The sequence below is a fragment of the Anas platyrhynchos genome, chromosome 31 (genome assembly GCF_047663525.1).
Source record: "Anas platyrhynchos isolate ZD024472 breed Pekin duck chromosome 31, IASCAAS_PekinDuck_T2T, whole genome shotgun sequence".
Classification (NCBI taxonomy): Eukaryota; Metazoa; Chordata; class Aves; order Anseriformes; family Anatidae; genus Anas; species Anas platyrhynchos.
In genome coordinates, this window is record NC_092617.1 from 2,538,973 (window position 1) to 2,558,427 (window position 19,455).

The 19,455-nt window shown below is 49.3% G+C and overlaps 1 protein-coding gene and 1 pseudogene across 1 annotated transcript; both read left to right on the plus strand.

Annotated features, from left to right (window-relative positions):
* Positions 1-2,581: 2,581 nt before the first annotated feature.
* On the plus strand, positions 2,582-3,514 carry LOC139999969 (olfactory receptor 14C36-like). The gene has a single exon (XM_072029644.1). It carries the CDS (start codon positions 2,582-2,584, stop codon positions 3,512-3,514), a length of 933 nt encoding a protein of 310 aa, XP_071885745.1.
* Positions 3,515-17,981: 14,467 nt separating this feature from the next.
* LOC139999970 (olfactory receptor 14A16-like) lies at positions 17,982-18,916 on the plus strand (annotated as a pseudogene).
* Positions 18,917-19,455: the final 539 nt, after the last annotated feature.

Here is a 19,455-nt window from a genome sequence, read left to right on the forward strand (position 1 = left end):
TGCCAATCGCTACCACAACAGTGCGCCCGAGGCAATATTGCACTAACAGAGACTCCCTGATTCCCATCCATGAGCTGGTTCATCGACTGGAGAGCCACGGAGTGATCAGCAACACTTGCTCACCCTATAATAGTCCCATATGGACAGTACAAAATTTGAATGGTGAGTGGAAGATAACGGTGCACTTCTGTGGCTTGAATGAAGTCCCACCACCACTGAGTGCTGCTGTGCCAGGCATGCTAGAACTTCATTCAGTACGAACTGGAGTCAAAGGCAGCCAAGTGCTATGCCACAATTAATATTACTATATATTGCTAATGCATTTTTTCTCCATCCCTTTGGTGGCAGTACGAAGGCCACACTTTGCTTTCACATGGAGGGGTGTCCTGCCCACCTGGAATAAACTGCCCCAGGGCTGGAAGCACAGCCCTGCTTTTGCCATGGGCTGATCCAGACTGCCCTGCAACACAGGGAAGCTCCTGAACACTTCCAACACAGCAGAAGTATTTGAGGAAGGGAAGCAAATGTTGCAAATCCTTCTGAAAACCTGTATTGCCCTATAACAAAGTAAGGTCAAGGGACCTGCACACGAGAGCCTAATGCAGGCTGTCCAGGTTCTGTGGGACCCCTGCTTGGGGAAAGGTTGGGCATCGATCAGTGTGTGATGAGCAATTGCACTGTTCATCACTTGCTTTATACATATAACAATAATAAAAATAAAGTTTATTATTATTTATTATTAGTATTGTTACTGTTATTCCTATCTCTTCATTTTCTGTCCTTTTACATTATCATTATTTCAACCCATTGTCTTTTTAGGGGTGGGTGTGAGCTAACAGCTGTGTGGTGCTGAGGTGCCTGACAGGTTAAAGCACAACATCTTTGACAACCACAGTCTAAAAGCACAAATCACCCTTGTAAAAGTCATCCTTCCTGTGTTCAGAGAAGGGCAGTCGGTGATGACTTCGGTCTGCTTCAAACACCACACCCCAGCAAAGACCCTGCTGCTTTCAGGTGCTGTCAGCCCTGAGGCCTTGGGGACACCTCGAGGGAGCCCAACGGCACAGAGCAAGCGATGCCATGGTCGGGTGCTGTGCTGCTGAGCTGGGCCGGGCTCATGGGCCCAAGGGGAGCTCCTGGCAAGAGCTGCAGAGAGACAGCTCTGCCCAGGAGCAGCTCCTCTGCACAGCACAGCAGGGCTGGGGACTCTGACAGCAGCTGGCACACAGAGAGGAGAGAAGGAGAGAGGGCTTGGAGGCACTGAGGAGCGCAACAACAGAGGGCAGCGTGTGGCAGGACACATCTGCAGGCTCTTGACACCGTGAGGCTCTGGCAGCAGGGCCATGCAGGTGGGGTTGCCAGAGGGGTCTTCTACAGATGGCACATCTGATGGCTGATAGCATCTGTCAGGGTTGGTCTCTCAAAGCACTTGGTAAAGCAACTTGCAGTTGTTTTCTGCAGTGCTTTAGATAATGGCATTATGAGGGGCAATTGAGGAGGAAGATCGAGGCTTGGCTTATGTGAAGGGGAAGACTTTTTCTGCAGTCTGTGCTTGCAGACTGCTGCAGTGGACAGGAGGCAGGCTTCATTTTCAGGATTGTACAGGAGACTGAGACTGCTGGAGCATTGCATTGAGAAATCAGTAACTCAGTGATCAAATTTGTAAAGTACTTTCCCAAACATCATCTGATGGACTGCACCAGCATCATCATAATGTTGTCCTCTCAGGTTTTATCCTAGCTGATCTTTACGAGCTGTAAGCTCCCCGATGCCCAGTGCTGGGAGACATCCCTGTCTTTCGGAGGTTTCTGCTGGCTTGAAGTGAGCACAGATCATTTGCACTGAGCAGGAGCTGCCTCCTCTGCAGGCAGAGCTGCAGCACAGGAGGGTCTGCTGAGTGTCCGTCTGTCCCTCCCTGGCCTTGCCTCCCCTGGCAGCAGCACGCTGGCATTCCTCCTGGCTTCTCCAGCTGGCCGTGCTGCTGCTGGTCTTGTTCCCCGGCTGGCTGGGGATAGGGCTTTCACATGCCCATGGAGTGAGCCCTCAGTGTGCTTGAGGGAAGGGGAGTACAGGGACATGGTGATGGGACTGGAGATGGGCACTTTGAGCCTGGATTCCTCTGCTCTCAGCAGGGTCTTTGTTCTTTTCAGTCAAACATGTGTAGATCTTCCCTGCAGCTCTCACAGGGCATCCGAGACCGTACTTGATGGACAGACTGTCTGTCCTCCCTGAAGAACACTGCGCACTAAAGTGTTGGTGAACTGGGAGCAACGCTGGGGAAAAACTCTTTGAGATCAGGAGGGAAGTGAAACTGACATTTCCACATGTTCCTCTTCACCTCTTGCTGTAGGACAGGACTGACTTCTGCACTGCCCACAGTAGACCCCCCTGTTCCAACAGAAACCCTCAGGCAGAATGAATTAGGAAGCATGAAAGGGATCTGCCAAATGTCTGCCAGAAAGTGCACAATATAAGTGATGATTTTAAATGAGAAATTGAATTCATTTTCCTCTGATATGTTTCTTGTACTTTGTTACTCTCATCCTCTTCCTTGTTCAGGATCATATCCCCAGAAAAGCAGATGTCCAACAGAAGCACCATCACTGACTTCCTCCTGCTGGCATTCGCAGACACGTGCGAGCTGCAGCTCCTGCACTTCGCGCTCTTCCTGGGCATCTACCTGGCTGCCCTCCTGGGCAACGGCCTCATCCTCAGCGCCGTAGCCTGCCACCACCGCCTCCACACCCCCATGTACTTCTTCCTCCTCAACCTCGCCCTCCTCGACATGGGCTGCATCTCCACCACTCTGCCCAAAGCCATGGCCAATGCCCTCTGTGACACCAGGGCCATCTCCTATCAAGGATGTGCTGCACAGGTCTTTTTCTTTCTCTTCTTTATAGCAGCAGAATATTCTATTCTCACTATCATGGCCTACGACCGCTACGTTGCCATCTGCAAGCCCCTGCACTACGGGAGCCTCCTGGGCAGCAGAGCTTGTGCCCAGATGGCAGCAGCTGCCTGGGGCAGTGGCTTTCTCAATGCTGTCCTGCACACGGCCAACACATTTTCCCTGCCCCTCTGCCAAGGCAATGCTGTGGACCAGTTCTTCTGTGAAATCCCCCAGATCCTCAAGCTCTCCTGCTCAGATTCAGACTACCTAAAGGAAGTTAGACTTCTGGTGGTTAGTGCATGTTTTGCATTAGTTTGTTTTGTTTTCATTTTGGTGTCCTATGTGCAGATCTTCAGGGCAGTGCTGAGGATGCCCTCTGAGCAGGGCCGGCACAAAGCCTTTTCCACGTGCCTCCCTCACCTGGCTGTGGTCTCCCTCTTTGTCAGCACTGCCATACTTGCCTACCTGAAGCCCCCCTCCATCTCCTCCCCATCCTTGGACCTGATGGTGTCAGTTCTGTACTCAGTGGTGCCTCCAGCAGTGAACCCGCTCATCTATAGCATGAGGAACCAGGAGCTGAAAGCCACACTGAAGAAACTGATTCTAGTGGTAATATTTACCTAGCAATAAATTGGCTATCTCACTTTTCTAGTTTACCTCAAGTTAATATCAGGCAATATATGACCTCTAGGTATAGCATTTGTCCTTGTTTCAGCTCGGAGAGTGTTAATTTTCCTCCTAGTAGCTGGTAGGGTGTTATATTTTGGCTTAGGATGAGAAGAGTGCTGATGACATGCTGATGTTTTACTTGTTGCAGAGCAGTGCTTACAGCTAATTAGAGCTAATGGTTGTTTGGTGTTTAGCTGCCAGCCGGGTTAAACCACAACAATCCTTTTTAGCACCCAATGTGGGGCTCAAAGCGTTGAGATAACGACAGATCTGACCAGAATGTGTTAAACTAAAATAAGTATAACTATTAGACCTGCATAATAGTTGCTAGTCACAATGATGATTGCTTTAATATCAAGTCTGCTGCACCTGTTTTCCAAACTGTATGTACTTTCTGTATGTGCTCCCTGTCCTGCTGTTTATACTTTCTGGGCCCCGGTTTAAAATTGTTATGGTACTTTGCGGTATAACAGTGGCTTATGATATGATGAAATTTCTGGTCATGACCCTAACCTGGTATTTGTACTCAGCACTGTCGTCAACTCGATACTTTGGAAACCATATCTCGGAAACTATTAGCAATTACACCTATTGTTTTTTTTTGTTTTGTTTTGTTTTGTTTTTTTTGGTCAAGGATCCAATCTGTGGAGGGGAAAGAAGGAGACATTTTTTCTTACTCTTTCAACCTTCCTTTCTCCTTCACCTCCCTCTTATCCTCCGAGCTTGGTACAATAGTTCTCCAAGATGTTGAATATCCTTGGGACACTCAGACAAGCATGTTCTTGTTGTTATGTCTCCTGAATGTGCTTCAGGTTTCGTTTAAGGTTAAACAAACACTTAGGAATTTTATCCAGAGATCTGTCCTGAGGCGGGACACTTGTGAGTGCCAGGGAGTGTGGGAGGATACGGGCAGGTTTCTAGAGCAGTGGGCACTTCCAGTGTTTTGGAAATTCTCCCCTGAACAACTGCAAAATCCTAAAAAATGGGTAGAATGTTTGAAAAAAAGGTGTCGTGACTCCGGCAGTTCCAAAGTGACACAAATTACTGGAGTGTGCTGGGGACTGGCCCATGCCTATCGAGCTGCAGCTGATACTACTACCAACTTAGTGACAGACCCTGCAGCCACTCCAAGTCCTGTGACAGACCCAATGGCCACTCCGACCCCTACGATGGACCCTGCAGCCGCTCCAGCTCCTGCTCCTGCAGCTGCTCCGGCTCCTGTGGCTGGGTCAGAGAAAGGAGCTGCAGCAGTGCAAGTAGCCCCTGCAGAGAATATTCCGTGACATTTCTGTACATGGTGGTGCCTATAGCACTGAACCCCCTCATCTACAGCATGAGGAACCAGGGACTCAAGGAAACCTCGTGGAAACTCTTTGGACACATGCTACTTTGGCACCAATAATGCGCCTATAAAACGAACAGGTTTTCTGAAAAACCTCTTCATACAACAGCTTGTAATTCTTCTATTATTTTTAAAATTATTTCTTAAACTTGTCGTTTTGACTGAATTCTACTTGTGTCATCCTGCCGATTAATTATTATCTGTCACCCAATCATTTAATATACCTACAGAACTGGGTTCTCTGTAGATAAATAGAATAAAGAAGCTGTGAACTTTGTGGGTGTCAGCTGCCATCTCTTCCCGTCTCCTCTGGATTTAGGAGAGCAGCCCCAGCACACAGGAGGGGCTCAGGGCCAAGAGTCCAGCTGCCACATGCAGGAGCAGCCCCACTGGTCCTTGGGGCTGCCCCCCACTGCCCGCTGGGCTCTGCCTCTCTGCTGCCTTCGGGTCGGGGCTGCTGCTTCCCTGGAGCCATGGCCATGGCCAGCAGCAGGACGTGGCCTTTTCCCTGCTGCTCTCTTTTGGCTTCCACATTGTGCTTCTTTTTTTCTGGGTAAGCCCTGATATCTCGTGTACCTTGGTGACAGTCCTGTTGTCTCTGCAGTGGCATCCCTGTGGCTGCAGGCAGCAGCAGGCACTGTGCAGCCCTGGGTCACAGCTGCCTCCCTGCTAGCACCACAGTAACAGGAGGGTCTTGCTCAGGGCAAACTCAGGACCCTGGACACCTCTTCCAAAAGTGCTATCAGGAACACAGCCAAGGGTTTTCTCCCTGCTCTTCTGTATTCTAGGGGTTCGTCATAGAGTGAAGGACACAGGGTGAAAGTCCCAGGGTGGTCCCTGAGGAACCAAGGGCAGCACTCAGAGCTCCTGTTATGGCAGAACTTGCCTAAGGAGATGACAACTGATCTTAAACTTATCTGCATGGGACTGCACCCCCTGCAGCGGGGCAGATGGCAGATTCCAGCCTGGAGAGGAATCTGGAGCTTCCAGGAGATGTCAGGGGATCTCCAGGGACAGGGTGCTCAGTGGGTAGTGATTAGAACCTCATAAAATAACTGTGCAAGGTTGTTTCAGGTAAGAAACAAGGTGAATCTGAGGAGTGCATGGGCTGCTCAGACTGCTCAGGCTGGGTCAGCTATCACTGCAGGTTCTCCTCCCAGCCTCTTGCCCACCTGCAGCCAACTGACTCCTGGGGCAGAGTGAGAAGCAGAGAAGGCCTTGATGCTGTGCAACCACAGGTGACCAACACTGCTCTGGTCACATATCAAAAACACAGCACCACACGGCCTGATCTACAGAGAGAAACTCCGTCCCAGCCATGAGCCAGTATCCCCACAATGGATAAGAAGCTCTGCAAGGAGTCAGGAAGGTGCTAATAAGCACCAGGACAATTCAGAAAGCCCAAAGTCCCTTCTGAAGGGTCACTGAGTGCCACCTGAGAGGCAGTGCTGGGCAGTGGGGAGGGCCAGGAGAAAGACTTGTGAGAAGGCTGTGAGAAACAGAGACACTCAGGGCTTTAGCACTTGTCTGTGGGTGGACTAGGAAGACGAGGTCACTCCTGAGACTGGGGCAGGGCTGAAGGTCCCTGCGTGAAGCTGGACTGATGGAGAAGTGTCCACCTTGCATGTGTGCCTCAGCCTGGGAGCAGGGGCCTGCCCACAGTGCGGGATGGCTGGGCTGTGCTCAGCCATGCCCCAGGAGATGACCTTGCTCTCTTCCTCCCCACCACTCCCCACATGGGGCAGGCCCTCAGGAAACACCCCTGAGCCTGGAGATGCACCAACCTGCTGCGGTGAGGTGCCACTACTGCAGGGGAAGAAGGGAGGGTTGGAGAGACACGTGGGGCCTGCGGGCAAGAGTGGTGTGGCCTGGGGAAGTGAGTGCCTGGGAAAAGTTACCCTGGAGCCATAGGAGCCATTCTGGAAAGAAAACTTGTAGGCAGGAACCACACTTTTGTGGCACTGTAGAGCTGCTGGGCACATTGTGCAGGGTGCTCTGATGGACATTTGTGTCCTTTTCCATCGTGTCTTAAGCGCCACTTTTCTCAGAAATAGAGTAGCCAACAGAGCATTGACAGATAGTCCAAGGTCATGAAAGCCACCAGAAAGATGCCCCTAAGAATATAACTGATATAAGGAGGTCAGGAGAAGCCCTGGTCAGGAGAAATGTGAGTCTTGGAGGAGGGAATAGGGGATTATCCAGGTGAAATTAAGTATTTTTTAAAATGTAAGAGGGTTCATGCTATGTGGAAACTGCTCTAACCGTGTCTTAAAACAGTTATATGAGGCTATTCCCCAGCTTCAAAAAGTAAACTTAATTCCTAAATTTAAATGCTAATCCACACCCAGACAGGAATCGACTACTCCTATGCCTGACTTCTAAGTATGCACTGAATCCAAAACTCAGCCCACAGCCTCTTTTCCTTACCCTTACTCTCTTGCTTACATTGATCCCTGTCCATAACACTAGATTTAAATGCTCAACTTAGGCCTAGAATTATTGGAAGAACTAAACAAACCCTAAATCACAAAGCTTTTCCATACTTTAACCACAGACCTGATACCCAAAGCAGAACACCAAGCAATCCCAATAAATCTTTCTTTAAACTCAAACCCAGAAAGGTGAGCCCTAGTCCCCTGACGCATGAGCACCTAACAGCTGATTCCCCTGTTCCTGTGCATTGACTTCTTCACCTTCAACCCCTCTCTTAACCTTTACCTTTAGCTACCATACTGGGTCTGGCCCTTAGTGCAGGCCAAGAACTGTGAGGTTACTCTGCAGTCACATGGCATGCAAAGATGGATGTGAGGGGTCATGGGTCTGATCAGCTTGTGGGCCACAAGGAGGAGATGGGTGGTATTGCCCCTAGGAGCTCAGCTCTGCCTCAGGATCTCCTGCCCCAGCATGAGGAATGTGACTGTGGCAGTGACTGTGAGGTCACTTCTGTCTCTGCACTTGATAGGGCAGCAGCAGGAACGTGTCACAGAAAGGGACTGTGAAGTCAATTCAGTCTGGAGGTGTCAGGTCACCATTGACTTCTCCCTGGGATCTGCACTTTTGGGCTGGCATCTGGCAGTGGCCCTGCTAGGCCAGCAGAAGGCACCTGCTTGGCATGCTGACTGGGGGATCCCCTCTGCCTCCAGAGCCAGGAGGACCCAGACAGAAAGAAGACCCCCAGATGGGTTGTCCTGTCCCTTCTGCTTGAGTCTATGACTGGAAAGCAGGAGGCACAAGCCTTGGCTGTGTCTAGCCAAGAAGCTGCAAGGCCAGCAGCAGGCCCCTGGCTTGGAAGATGCTGCTGAGGTGACTTGTGTCTGATCACACCTGGGCTTTGTCTTTCAAGGAGTACCTGGTGAGAGTTGGCGAGACATGGGTGAAACAAAGCATGAGAGCAAGGTTGTGGACAGAGATGGGTGTCTGCAGACTTCCAGGAAATAGGGCAAAGTGTAGGAAAGCATAGGAAAGCCTGCAGAGGAGAAGGCAGAGGGTGCTGGTAAAAAGGGAAGGCCCCAATAGCCCTGAGGTTTTTGTCCCCTTGGCTAGAGCTTGTTGGGAGATATGGTATATTAATTCTGATGAGGCTTCATTGATTTCTTTCAACTTAGCAGCTCAAAGGTGTCATACCACCGTTCTTCTCATGGCATCCCACTGCCCACTCCATCCCACAGATCCCAGGAAGAGCCTTGAGGCAGACATGGGGATACAGGATCTCCTCTCCCAGTGGCTGGGGTCAGGCCTTGGCTCTTCTGCTTCACTAAAATCAACCAAGAGTTTTCTCAGAACAGGACTTTGCCAGTCTGCAATCATGGCCTCTAATTATCTACCCTAACACATCCCTGAGGAGGCTTTCTTAGTAACAGCCCTCAGTTGGGCCCATTCATACTCCAAGTCGCTTCAACTTTTCCTCCTGACTTTACTTGCTCAAGCGGTTACATCACTCTCTCCTATAGTACCTGAGCTCCATAGCATCAGTGCCAAAATACACCATGGACCTCATTAAAATGCAGAAACTCCTAACATTTCTTCCATAGTTTTATTAAGTCTTCATGGTTTGTGCAGCTAATTGTAGAGCTTGCGTGATGTACTTAAGGAAGAAGATTTCAAAAAGCAACTAATGAAAATATTTTCTGTTTATAAATCCTGAATTTTGCTACATTTCAGTTTTGAGCATCTTTCTTCTGCTGCTATTTTTCTATGGTGTCTTCTTTGGAAACCTTCATCGGGAGGAAAAGTAGAGTCTAGAGGTCTGACACTTCTGCTGCCAGCAGTAGTCTTTGTCCCTGTAACTGCAGCCCAGCCCAGCATATGAAACTCTTTCTAAGAGAAGTCAGGAGTTACTAGGGAAAAAAATAATAAAATAAAATAGAATAAAATAAAATAATAAAATAAAATAAAATAAAATAAAATAAAATAAAATAAAATAAAATAAAATATTAAAATGACCATTGGAACCTGAGAAATTCTGCTAGAATGCTTGCAGACAACTGGACATCTATGCTCTCTCTTGGGTCTTCTGTGGAATACTCAAGATGCAAGCTAAAGAAAATAGATCTTCGTTGGCCGTAGCTGTACCCATGAGACTGGCCTCTTTTGGGAAATTGTCCCCTTCCAGCCACAGAATCCTATATTGAGTAATGTGAAAATACCTGCCAGTCAATAGAATAGGGCAAAGTCATACTTTCTGTGCTTTAGATGCAGAAGGCAAAACGAATTGCATTGTGCCTGACACTACTCTGGGCCGTGTAACCCAGGTCAGGCAACTTTACCTTAGTGCTGACAAGTCCATCACTAAACCATGCTACCAAGCTCTACATCTACACCTTTGCTCTCCAGTCAATGACCCAGCTCATGGATGGCAATCAGGGAGTCTTGGTTAGCACGATGCCGCCTCAGGTGTGCCACCATGGTAGCCATTGGCACCTGCTGTTCTTCAACCCTCAGCAAACCCCCAACAGAAGGGTTCTGTGGAAGGCCAAGCAAGGTAGACAACAGTTTCATTACTTTTGTCTCCAAGGCAGCTATGCCAAAGCCCCACCAGTGGTGCCCTCTTGGAACTCTGAATTCCCTCTCCTGAAGCAGTCTATGCCTCGGATGCACATAGCCTCCGGGCCAGACCCAATGGGGTGCTTTTGCCATTCCTTCCCAGTTCAACTCACTTCAGCCTCCAGTACAGTTACCTGTTGGGATCCCCCTGTCACTCCAGAAATACAGGTGGGTTCCGCCTCTTTCTAGCTTGATGGCATTAGGGTACACTGTGCACCGGTCTTCAGTAGAGCCTGATACATTTGTGGGTGTGATGTGCCAGGCCATTAAATATACCCAGTCCAGTAAACCCGATTATCCCTTTCCTCCCTGCCTCCCCCTGGCTTGAAGCAGGACATTTCTAGTCCTGCTCATAGTATTCATTACTGTGTCTGGTAGATGGCCCAATGGAATCACATGCTGCCATAGCACAGTATTCCATGGGGCAAGGGAATGGAGCCGACAGCCAAGGGACACATTTGGGTGTGGAAGGTGGGGCCCAGCAGAGACAAGGAGTCAAGGCAGTGGAGTGGGGAAGGCCAGCAGAAGCATCCCAAGGGGTGGTGCTGCTTGTGAGGACACGTTTGTGGCAGGAGCCTGAGTGGGCAGCAGCTGTGCGCTGGTGAGGGGACGCCAGGAAGCGCATGCCAAGAGCGCTGCTGACAGCAGAGCCAAAGCCGGGGCCGAGCCCAAGGGCAGAGGCAGGCCCAGGGCAGGGGGCTGCAAGGGCCATGCTGAGCTCTCTGCCCCTGCAGCAGCCGCCCTGGCCCTCGGCCTCCTCTCCCCTGCCCCTGCAGCTCTGGGCTCCCTTGGCGCAGCCCTGGCTCTGCAGCACCAAGCCCTGCTGGGAGCCCTCCCCTGCATGCTGCCACCGCTCCCTGATGCTGCTGTTGCCCTCTGCCGGGCCATGCGCAGCCCAGCCCAGCCCCTGCCCATCTCTCCCCACCTCCCTGCCTTCTCCCCAGCACAGCCCAGCCCAGCCCAGCAGCCCAGGCTTGGCTGGCCTCACAGCAGTGCCCACTGCAGGCTGCTGCAGGGCTCTGGGCACGGCCACCACAGCCCCAGCCCCTCGCAAGGCACTGCAGCTGCTGGCACAAAGGCAGCTCTGGGCCTCCCCAGCAGCCCCTGCACTCAGGAGATGGAGGTCCGTGAAGCTGCAGGAGCCCTGCTCTCTTGCCTGGCAGATCCCAAGCACGGGGTGCCTGTGCCCCGCAGGGCCAGCCCCGCTCCCCAGGCCAGCACAAGTGGCCTGGCCCAGCCACAGAGCAGCTCCACATTCCTCTCCAGGATGCCATTTGCCATCAGACCCAGGACAGTCCCAGGCCAGTCAAGGCCAATTATTGTTTGCTGACCATGGGCAACCCAAGAAGGGAGCTCTCAGTCCAGCACTACACTGAGCACTCTTAGATTCTGATCCATAGTGAAGCCCAGTAAAGTAGGGTTCCCGTTCATTCATCAGTTCCTTAGGTATATACCTATCACCAGCTTTGGAAGAGCTGTGCAATGAAAGAGATGCCACTGTAGAGACAACAAGATTGTCAGCAAGATACATGAGACCTCAAGACTTAGTTGAATGTGAAAGCACAAGAAAAAAATGAGGAAGCCAAAGGGAGCAGCAGGGAAAAGGCCACGTCCTGCTGCTGGCCGTGGCCATGGCTCCAGGGAAGTAGCAGCCCCGACCCGAAGGCAGCAGAGAGGCAGAGCCCAGCGGGCAGTGAGGGGCAGCCCCGAGGGCCACCGGGGCTGCTCCTGCATGTGGCAGCTGGGCTCTTGGCCCCGAACCCCTCCTGCATGCTGGGGCTGCTCCCCCAGCTCCAGAGGAGATGGGAGGAGAGGGATACTGAGACCAATGTATTTCCACTAACTTCTTTATTGTCTGTATCTACCAAGGAAACCTGGATCTGTGTGTACATTAGATGATATGGTAAAAACTAACACAAAATATAACATTCAGAATACTGAGAATTACGTTATTAAAAACAAATAAAATATTGTTTAAATATTAACAGAGAAAAGTAATTTTAAAAATGTTCTCTCATTTTCCCAAATATCCTTTGATTTTTGATAGGCTTATTATTAATGACAATGTCATGATAACACTTGTAATGATAAAAATGATACAATATAATGTGAATCAAAATATTTGCATATTATTAAGGATACATCTTCTGAACACATCATGGATGCTTAAGAAGAATGTATGGAAATTGAGGCGCACCTGGGGGACAAAGCAGTCATTGGTCCCAGCCAGCATGGGTTTGTGAAGGGTAGGTCCTGCCTAACTAACCTGATTTCCTTTTAGGATAAGATCACCCGTATGGTGGACCAAGGGAAACCAGCTGATGTGATCTTTTTGGACTTCAGCAAGGCTTTTGACACGGTTTCCCATAGGATCCTACTGGACAAAATGTCCAGCATACAGCTAAATAAAAACATCATACGATGGGTGAGCAATTGGCTAATGGGCAGGGCCCAAAGGGTTATGGTAAATGGGGCTGCGTCAGGCTGGTGGGCGGTCACCAGTGGGGTCCCTCAAGGCTCCATTTTAGGGCCGGTACTTTTCAATATTTTTATAAACGATCTGGATGTAGGAATAGAAGGTATTTTGAGCAAGTTTGCTGATGACACCAAACTTGGAGGAGTTGTGGACTTGCATGAGGGTGGAAAGGCCTTGCAGAGGGATCTGGATATGTTGGAGAGCTGGGCGATCACCAACCGCATGAAGTTCAATAAGAGCAAGTGCCGGGTCCTGCACCTGGGACGGGGAAACCCCGGCTACACGTACAGACTGGGCGATGAGACGCTGGAGAGCAGCCTAGAAGAGAGGGATCTGGGGGTCGTGGTAGACAGCAAGTTGAATATGAGCCGGCAGTGTGCCCTGGCAGCCAGGAGGGCCAACCGTGTCCTGGGGTGCATCAAGCACGGCATCGCTAGTAGGTCGAGGGAGGTGATTGTCCCGCTCTACTCTGCGCTGGTGCGGCCTCACCTCGAGTACTCTGTGCAGTTCTGGGCACCACAGTATAAAAAGGACATGAAACTGTTGGAGAGTGTCCAGAGGAGGGCTACGAAGATGGTGAAAGGCCTGGAGGGGAAGACGTACGAGGAACGGCTGAGGGCACTGGGCCTGCTCAGCCTGGAGAAGAGGAGGCTGAGGGGAGACCTCATCGCAGTCTACAACTTCCTTGTAAGGGGGTGTCGAGAGGCAGGAGACCTTTTCTCCATTAACACCAGTGACAGGACCCGCGGGAATGGGGTTAAGCTGAGGCAGGAAATTTAGGCTTGACATCAGGAGGGGGTTCTTCACAGAGAGGGTGGTTGCACACTGGAACAGGCTCCCCAGGGAAGTGGTCACTGCACCGAGCCTGTCTGAATTTCAGAAGAGATTGGACTGGGCACTTAGTCACATGGTCTGAACTTTTGGGTAGACCTGTGCGGTGTCAAGAGTTGGACTTGATGATTCTTAAGGGTCCCTTCCAACTCAGGATATTCTATGATTCTATGTAGTTTCTTCAAGCCTTCATGCCTTGTGCAGCTAATTATAGAGCTTACATGGCATACTTAAGGAAGAAGTTTTCAAAAAGCATCAAATACAATTTTTTTTTCTTTTTAAATCCTGAATTTTGCTGCATTTCAGTTTTGAGAATGATTCTCCTATTGCTGTTCATCCAGGGTGACTTCTCTGGAGAAAAAGCAGATTCTGGAGGTCAGACACCTCCCGTGCCAGCAGTGGTCTTTGTCCCTGTAAATGCAGCCCAGCCCACACATGAAACCCTTTCTAAGACAAATTGGGTTCCTTGAGAACAAATAAAATAAAATAAAATAAAATAAAATAAAATAAAATAAAATAAAATAAAATAAAATAAAATAAAATAAAATAAAATAAAATTGAAATGACTTTTGGAATCTGAGAAATTCAGCTTGAATCGCAGTAGACACCTAGATATCCATGGTATCTTTTTGATCTTCTGTGGAAAATTCAGGATGAAAACTAAAGAAAATATATCTTCAAGTGGCTGTAGCTGTACCCATGAGCTTGGACTCTTTGGGGAATATGTCCCCTTCCAGCCATGGAAACCTAAATTGAGTAATGTGAAAAGACCTGCCCAGTCAATGCAGTAGGGCAAAGTCCTACTTCCTGCGCTATAGATGCAGAAGGCAAAAAGAATTGCATTGTGCCTGACACTACTCTGGGATGTGTAACCCAGGTAAGGCAACTTTACCTTAGTGCTGACAAGTCCACCACTAAACCACGCTACCAAGCTCTACATCTACACTTGGGCTCTAAGGTAATAACATAGATATTATAACATAATAACAAATAACATTACACAGAGTTAATAACATTCATGCAATGCTGGTAGTGCAGTAACACTGACTTAAAACAGTCACATATGGCCCTTACCTTACTTGAGCCAGTAATTTTAACGCTAAATAAACCTAAATGCTACTACAACAACTGAAAGAATTCAATTTTCTCTCTTGATAACGGTAATCCTTTCACTTAACACTAACATTATAATGCCTTATGTAGCCCTAGACTCCTTGCCAGACAAAAAACACCCGTAAACCACAGAGCTTGTCCATACCTTAACCACAGACCTGACACCACAAGCAGAACACCAAACACTCCCACTAAAACTTTGCTTAATCTCTAACCCAGAAAGTAAAAAGAGGTACCGAGGAGACTAGAGTGAGCTTGGCTCTACCTCAGGATCTTGTGTCCCAGTGCGAGGAAGACTGTAGCAGTGACTGTGAGGTCACTTCTGTCTCTGCACTTGATAGGGCAGTAGCAGGAACGTGTCATGGAAAGGGACTGTGAGGTCACTTCTGTCTGTAGCTGGCAGGTCACCCTTGACATAGACCTGGGATCTGGACTTTTGGGCTGACATCTGGCAGTGGCCCTGCTAGGCCAGCAGAAGGCACCTGCTTGGCATGCGGACTGGAGGATCCCCTCTGCCTCCAGACCCAAGAGGACCCAGACAGAAAGAAGGCCCCCAGATGGGTTGTCCTGTCCCTTCTTCTTGAGTCCATGACTGGGCAGCAGCAGGAGGCACAAGGCTTGGCTGTGTTATTAATGGCTTAGTCTTCTAAATAGGATTATAATCAAAGTTTACAATTTATTAAAGGAATAGAGGTAAGCAAACTGTACTGGGTGTGCCGGGAGTCTTCGCTACACCAGGATGCACACCAGTTACATCAAGCAGCTGATTTTTATGCTCCTAGACTAATACATATTCATTACTACTTCTAAAAAAACCTGGGTTATTATAATTAGCTTCCGGGATCCAGTCCCTCCTACTGGAGCATGTGCATCAGTCTCCGTCTCCGGTGGTCCCCCTGGGGGTGTCTGGTGGTCTTTCATGCTGAAAGCTTGTAGTCTTCCTCTCAGTTTTTGTTTTTTTTTTTTTTTTCTTGTCCTTCCCCTTTGTACTCCTTGGCAGCATGTCAAAAGCTTACATAGCATCCCCTGCAAATTTTGTCTCCTAGCCGTCCTTCAGCTTCTTTTTTTTCTTCTCCTTAATCTCCTGGCCACCTGGCCAGATATCAGAGGCTTGCATAGTGTCCCATTCCGAAGCCATAATAGTCACTAGTTGTTAGCAGTTGTTCTGAAAGCCCCAGACATCAGAGACTTCAAAGAAAGAACATACAAACACAAATAGCTCTCTTATTGACGCTTCACAAGTAGTTAAAACATTCCTCACAGGCCATTCACAGGGACAGTCACACCTAGAGCAGTGCTAAATCAACCACAAAGAAGACAAAAAAAGGTTGTAACTGATAGAAATAAGAGTTCCGAATAACAAAAGCAAATAGGCTCATGGATTTGAGGAATATTTCTGAAGATTTGATAATTTGACTATGATGAGGGGGAGAGGGAAGGAAAGGAAAGGGAAGAAACCACATCCGTGGAAGAATTAAATTGCCAGTGCAGGACCCAGAGACAGACAGAACTGCTCTCTAGTGACACAAATTCCTTTGCAAGGTACAAGAACTATATACAGTAACCATTCTGTTTTTCTTAGACTTGTGGTTATACAAGGGTATTTAAGACAGAAGGTCACATTCATCATACCATGCGGCCCTAACACTGTTCCATACTGACACAAATCAGATGAACATATATAACAGCTGTGTGTAGCCAAGAAGCTGCAAAGCCAGCAGCAGGCCCCTGGCTTGGAAGGTGCTGCTGAGGTGACTTGTGTGTGGTTGGCTGAGAGGCCGCAAGGAACCTGCTGGGTTGGGATGCCTACTTCAGGAGTGGTTTCCACCCTGATGGACCCTTCTGTGGCAATAGGAAAGAGAAGGAGAAGAGAAACACCCACGAAGCGTGCCCTGGAATGTTGGCACTGGCCATGAGGAGGAAGAAATGTCCAGGGGAACACCTGGTCCGTCTGCTAGAGTCAGAGGCAAAGAAGGAATTAATTACCTCAGCCTTTATCTTGTCTCTAGATCTTTACAGATTTCCAATAAAGAATTATGATTCTCCTTAATCCTCCTTTATTTAAAGTATTTCTATAAGCAGTGTTTATTGTCTTTGAGAGTCATAGACAGATGGAGCTCCAGCTGGGCTTTGGCCCTTCTAATTTTGACCTGCACAGCCCTGTAACATTCAGGACACAGCTCCAGACAAACAGACAGCATGCATGAGAAGGAAGTGCAGCAAATGTGGGACCTGGCAGCCTTCCATCCCCTACTCTTCTGTGACTGTGCTGAAATTCCATTCAACTGATTACACCTGCATTATCCAAACTTTCCTGCAGCTCCTGATGCTGCTGTCTTCTCAGAGACAGCACAGTCACAGGAAGGTTGAACTGTCTGCCTACAGACATGAAGAGCTGACAGAATGGAGCATCAGTGTGGGAGAACCTCGAGAAGCTGCAGGATTTTTCCTACAGAAACCTCTTGACATTTAGAAGGAGAAGAACCCAGTACTGCAGCAGAGGAAGAGCAACCCCACACATGGGGGCAGACGGGGACCCTGCTGAGTGAGGAGTGGCCCGGAGGAGGAGCACCACAAAGGATGCCCTATGAGCAGTGGCGCCTGCTCACCAGGAACGAGGCCAGCATCCTATAATGTTGCCTTGTGAGATATTTGTGTCCATGGCTATGGCTGTTGTCTCTGCCACTAAAGTCTTTGAGGAGAAAGCTAATCACTAAAGGAACAGAGCCTAATTAACTCCTCGCCCACCCATGAACCAGGCAAGAGTCGTACCATTCTCCTGCACTTGGCCATGCACATCCCCATCTCCTACTGTCCCAGGAAGAACCCTGAGCAAGGTGTGAAGGGTTCCTTGAGTAGGGAATCAAGGCTTGGCCCGTGTGCTTGGTGACACACATCCAGTTTTCCTACACATCAGTGTCACCTTCATATTGCCTTTGTCTCCTTGTCCTCACTGCCTCCAGGGTTCTGCTCTAACGAGCTCCAAGGGAGGCTGTGTCAGTGCTGGCCCTCAGGGGGACACTGCAGGAAACCTGCCTCTGACTTGCACTTCTGGAGAGATGTCTTCAATTTTCTCTGAGTGCCTGAGGTTCGTGGGCTCATCAGCAAAGCCCCCAGAGGGGTGATTGCAGTGCCTTGGGCTGGTGCTGTGCTGCTGAGCTGGGCCGGGCTCGTGGGACAGAGAGAGCTGCTGGCAAGAGGACCCTGGTGCAGAGAGCCAGCTGTGCCCAGGAGCAGCTCCTGTGCACAGCGCAGCAGGAAAGAGACACGGACGCAGACAGAGAAAAGAAAAGGAGAGAGGGACTGAAGGCAGCTGGCAGTGGGAGGATGCTGAGAGCTGCCTGCAGGAGAAACCTGCACAGCCCTTGACAAGGTAAGGGTCTGGCTGCAGGGCCATGCAACTGCAGGTCCTGGAAGGGTATCCTGCTGGGTCTTGCTTCTGGGAGGGCAGTGGGCAATTCAGTAGGCTTTGAGACTCTTTGAGGTTCTGCTGCAAAAAGAGAGGCTTGGGCTGGGGGTACTCTGAGATTGTAATAGGTTTTAGGTTAAGTAGTCTGTTCTAATTTTGCTGTGCCTTCTCTTCTTCAACAGACAGACATTTTCTAGGTCAGAGAGTCATGAACAGCAGCTCAGTGAGCAAGTTCCTCCTGCTGGCATTTGCAGACACACGCGAGCTGCAGCTCCTGCACTTTGCGCTCTTCCTGGGCATCTACCTGGCTGCCCTCCTGGGCAACGGCCTCATCCTCAGCGCCATAGCCTGCCACCACCACCTCCACACCCCCATGTACTTCTTCCTCCTCAACCTCGCCCTCCTCGACCTGGGCTGCATCTCCACCACTCTGCCCAAAGCCATGGCCAATGCCCTCTGGGACACCAGGGCCATCTACTATCAAGGATGTGCTGCACAGGTCTTTTTCTTTCTCTTCTTTATAGCAGCAGAATATTCTATTCTCACTATCATGGCCTACGACCGCTACGTTGCCATCTGCAAGCCCCTGCACTACGGGAGCCTCCTGGGCAGCAGAGCTTGTGCCCAGATGGCAGCAGCTGCCTGGGGCAGTGGCTTTCTCAATGCTGTCCTGCACACGGCCACTACATTTTCCCTTCCCCTCTGCCAAGGCAATGCTGTGGACCAGTTCTTCTGTGAAATCCCCCACATCCTCAAGCTCTCCTGTTCACATTCCTATCTCAGAGAAGTTTGGGCAGTTCTGTTTAGTATTTCTCTAGTCTTTCTTAGTTTTGTTTTCATTGTGGTGTCCTATGTGCAGATCTTCAGGGCAGTGCTGAGGATGCCCTCTGAGCAGGGCCGGCACAAAGCCTTTTCCATGTGCCTCCCTCACCTGGCCGTGGTCTCCTTGTTCATTAGCACTGGCATGTTTGCCTACCTGAAGCCCCCCTCCATTTCTTCGCTATCCCTGGACCTCGTGGTGTCATTTCTGTACTCTCGTAGGTGTCTCCAGCAGTGAACCCCCTCATCTACATCATGAGGAACCGGGAGCTCAAGGATGCAATGAGGAAACTGTTTCCATACATGCTTCTTAAGCATCCATGATGTGTTCAGAAGATGTATTCTTAATAATGTGCAAATATTTTGATTCACATTATATCATATCATTTTTATCGTTACTAGTGTTATCATAACATTGTCATTAATAAGGATCCCAAGAGAAATCAAAGGGTATTTGGGAAAATGAAACATTTTTAAAATTATTTTTCTCTGTTAGTATTTTAACAATATTTCATTTTGTTTTTAATAATCTCATTCTTGCCATTCAGAATGTTACTTCTTGTGTTAGGTTTGACCACATCATCTAATGCACATACAGAACCAGGATTCCTTGGTAGATAAAGACAATAAAGATGTCAGTGGAAATTCGTTGGTGTCAGTGTTCTTCTCTTCCCATCTGCTCTGGAGATGGGGGAGCAGCCCCAACCTCAAGGAGAGGCTCAGGGCCAAGAGCCCAGCTGTCACAGGTAGGAGCAGTGTATTTGGATTCGACCTTGTGGATCTAGGTGACAGTCCTGTCGTCTCTATAGCAGGGCTGGCACAAAGCCTTTTCCATGTGCCTCCCTCACCTGGCCATGGTGTCC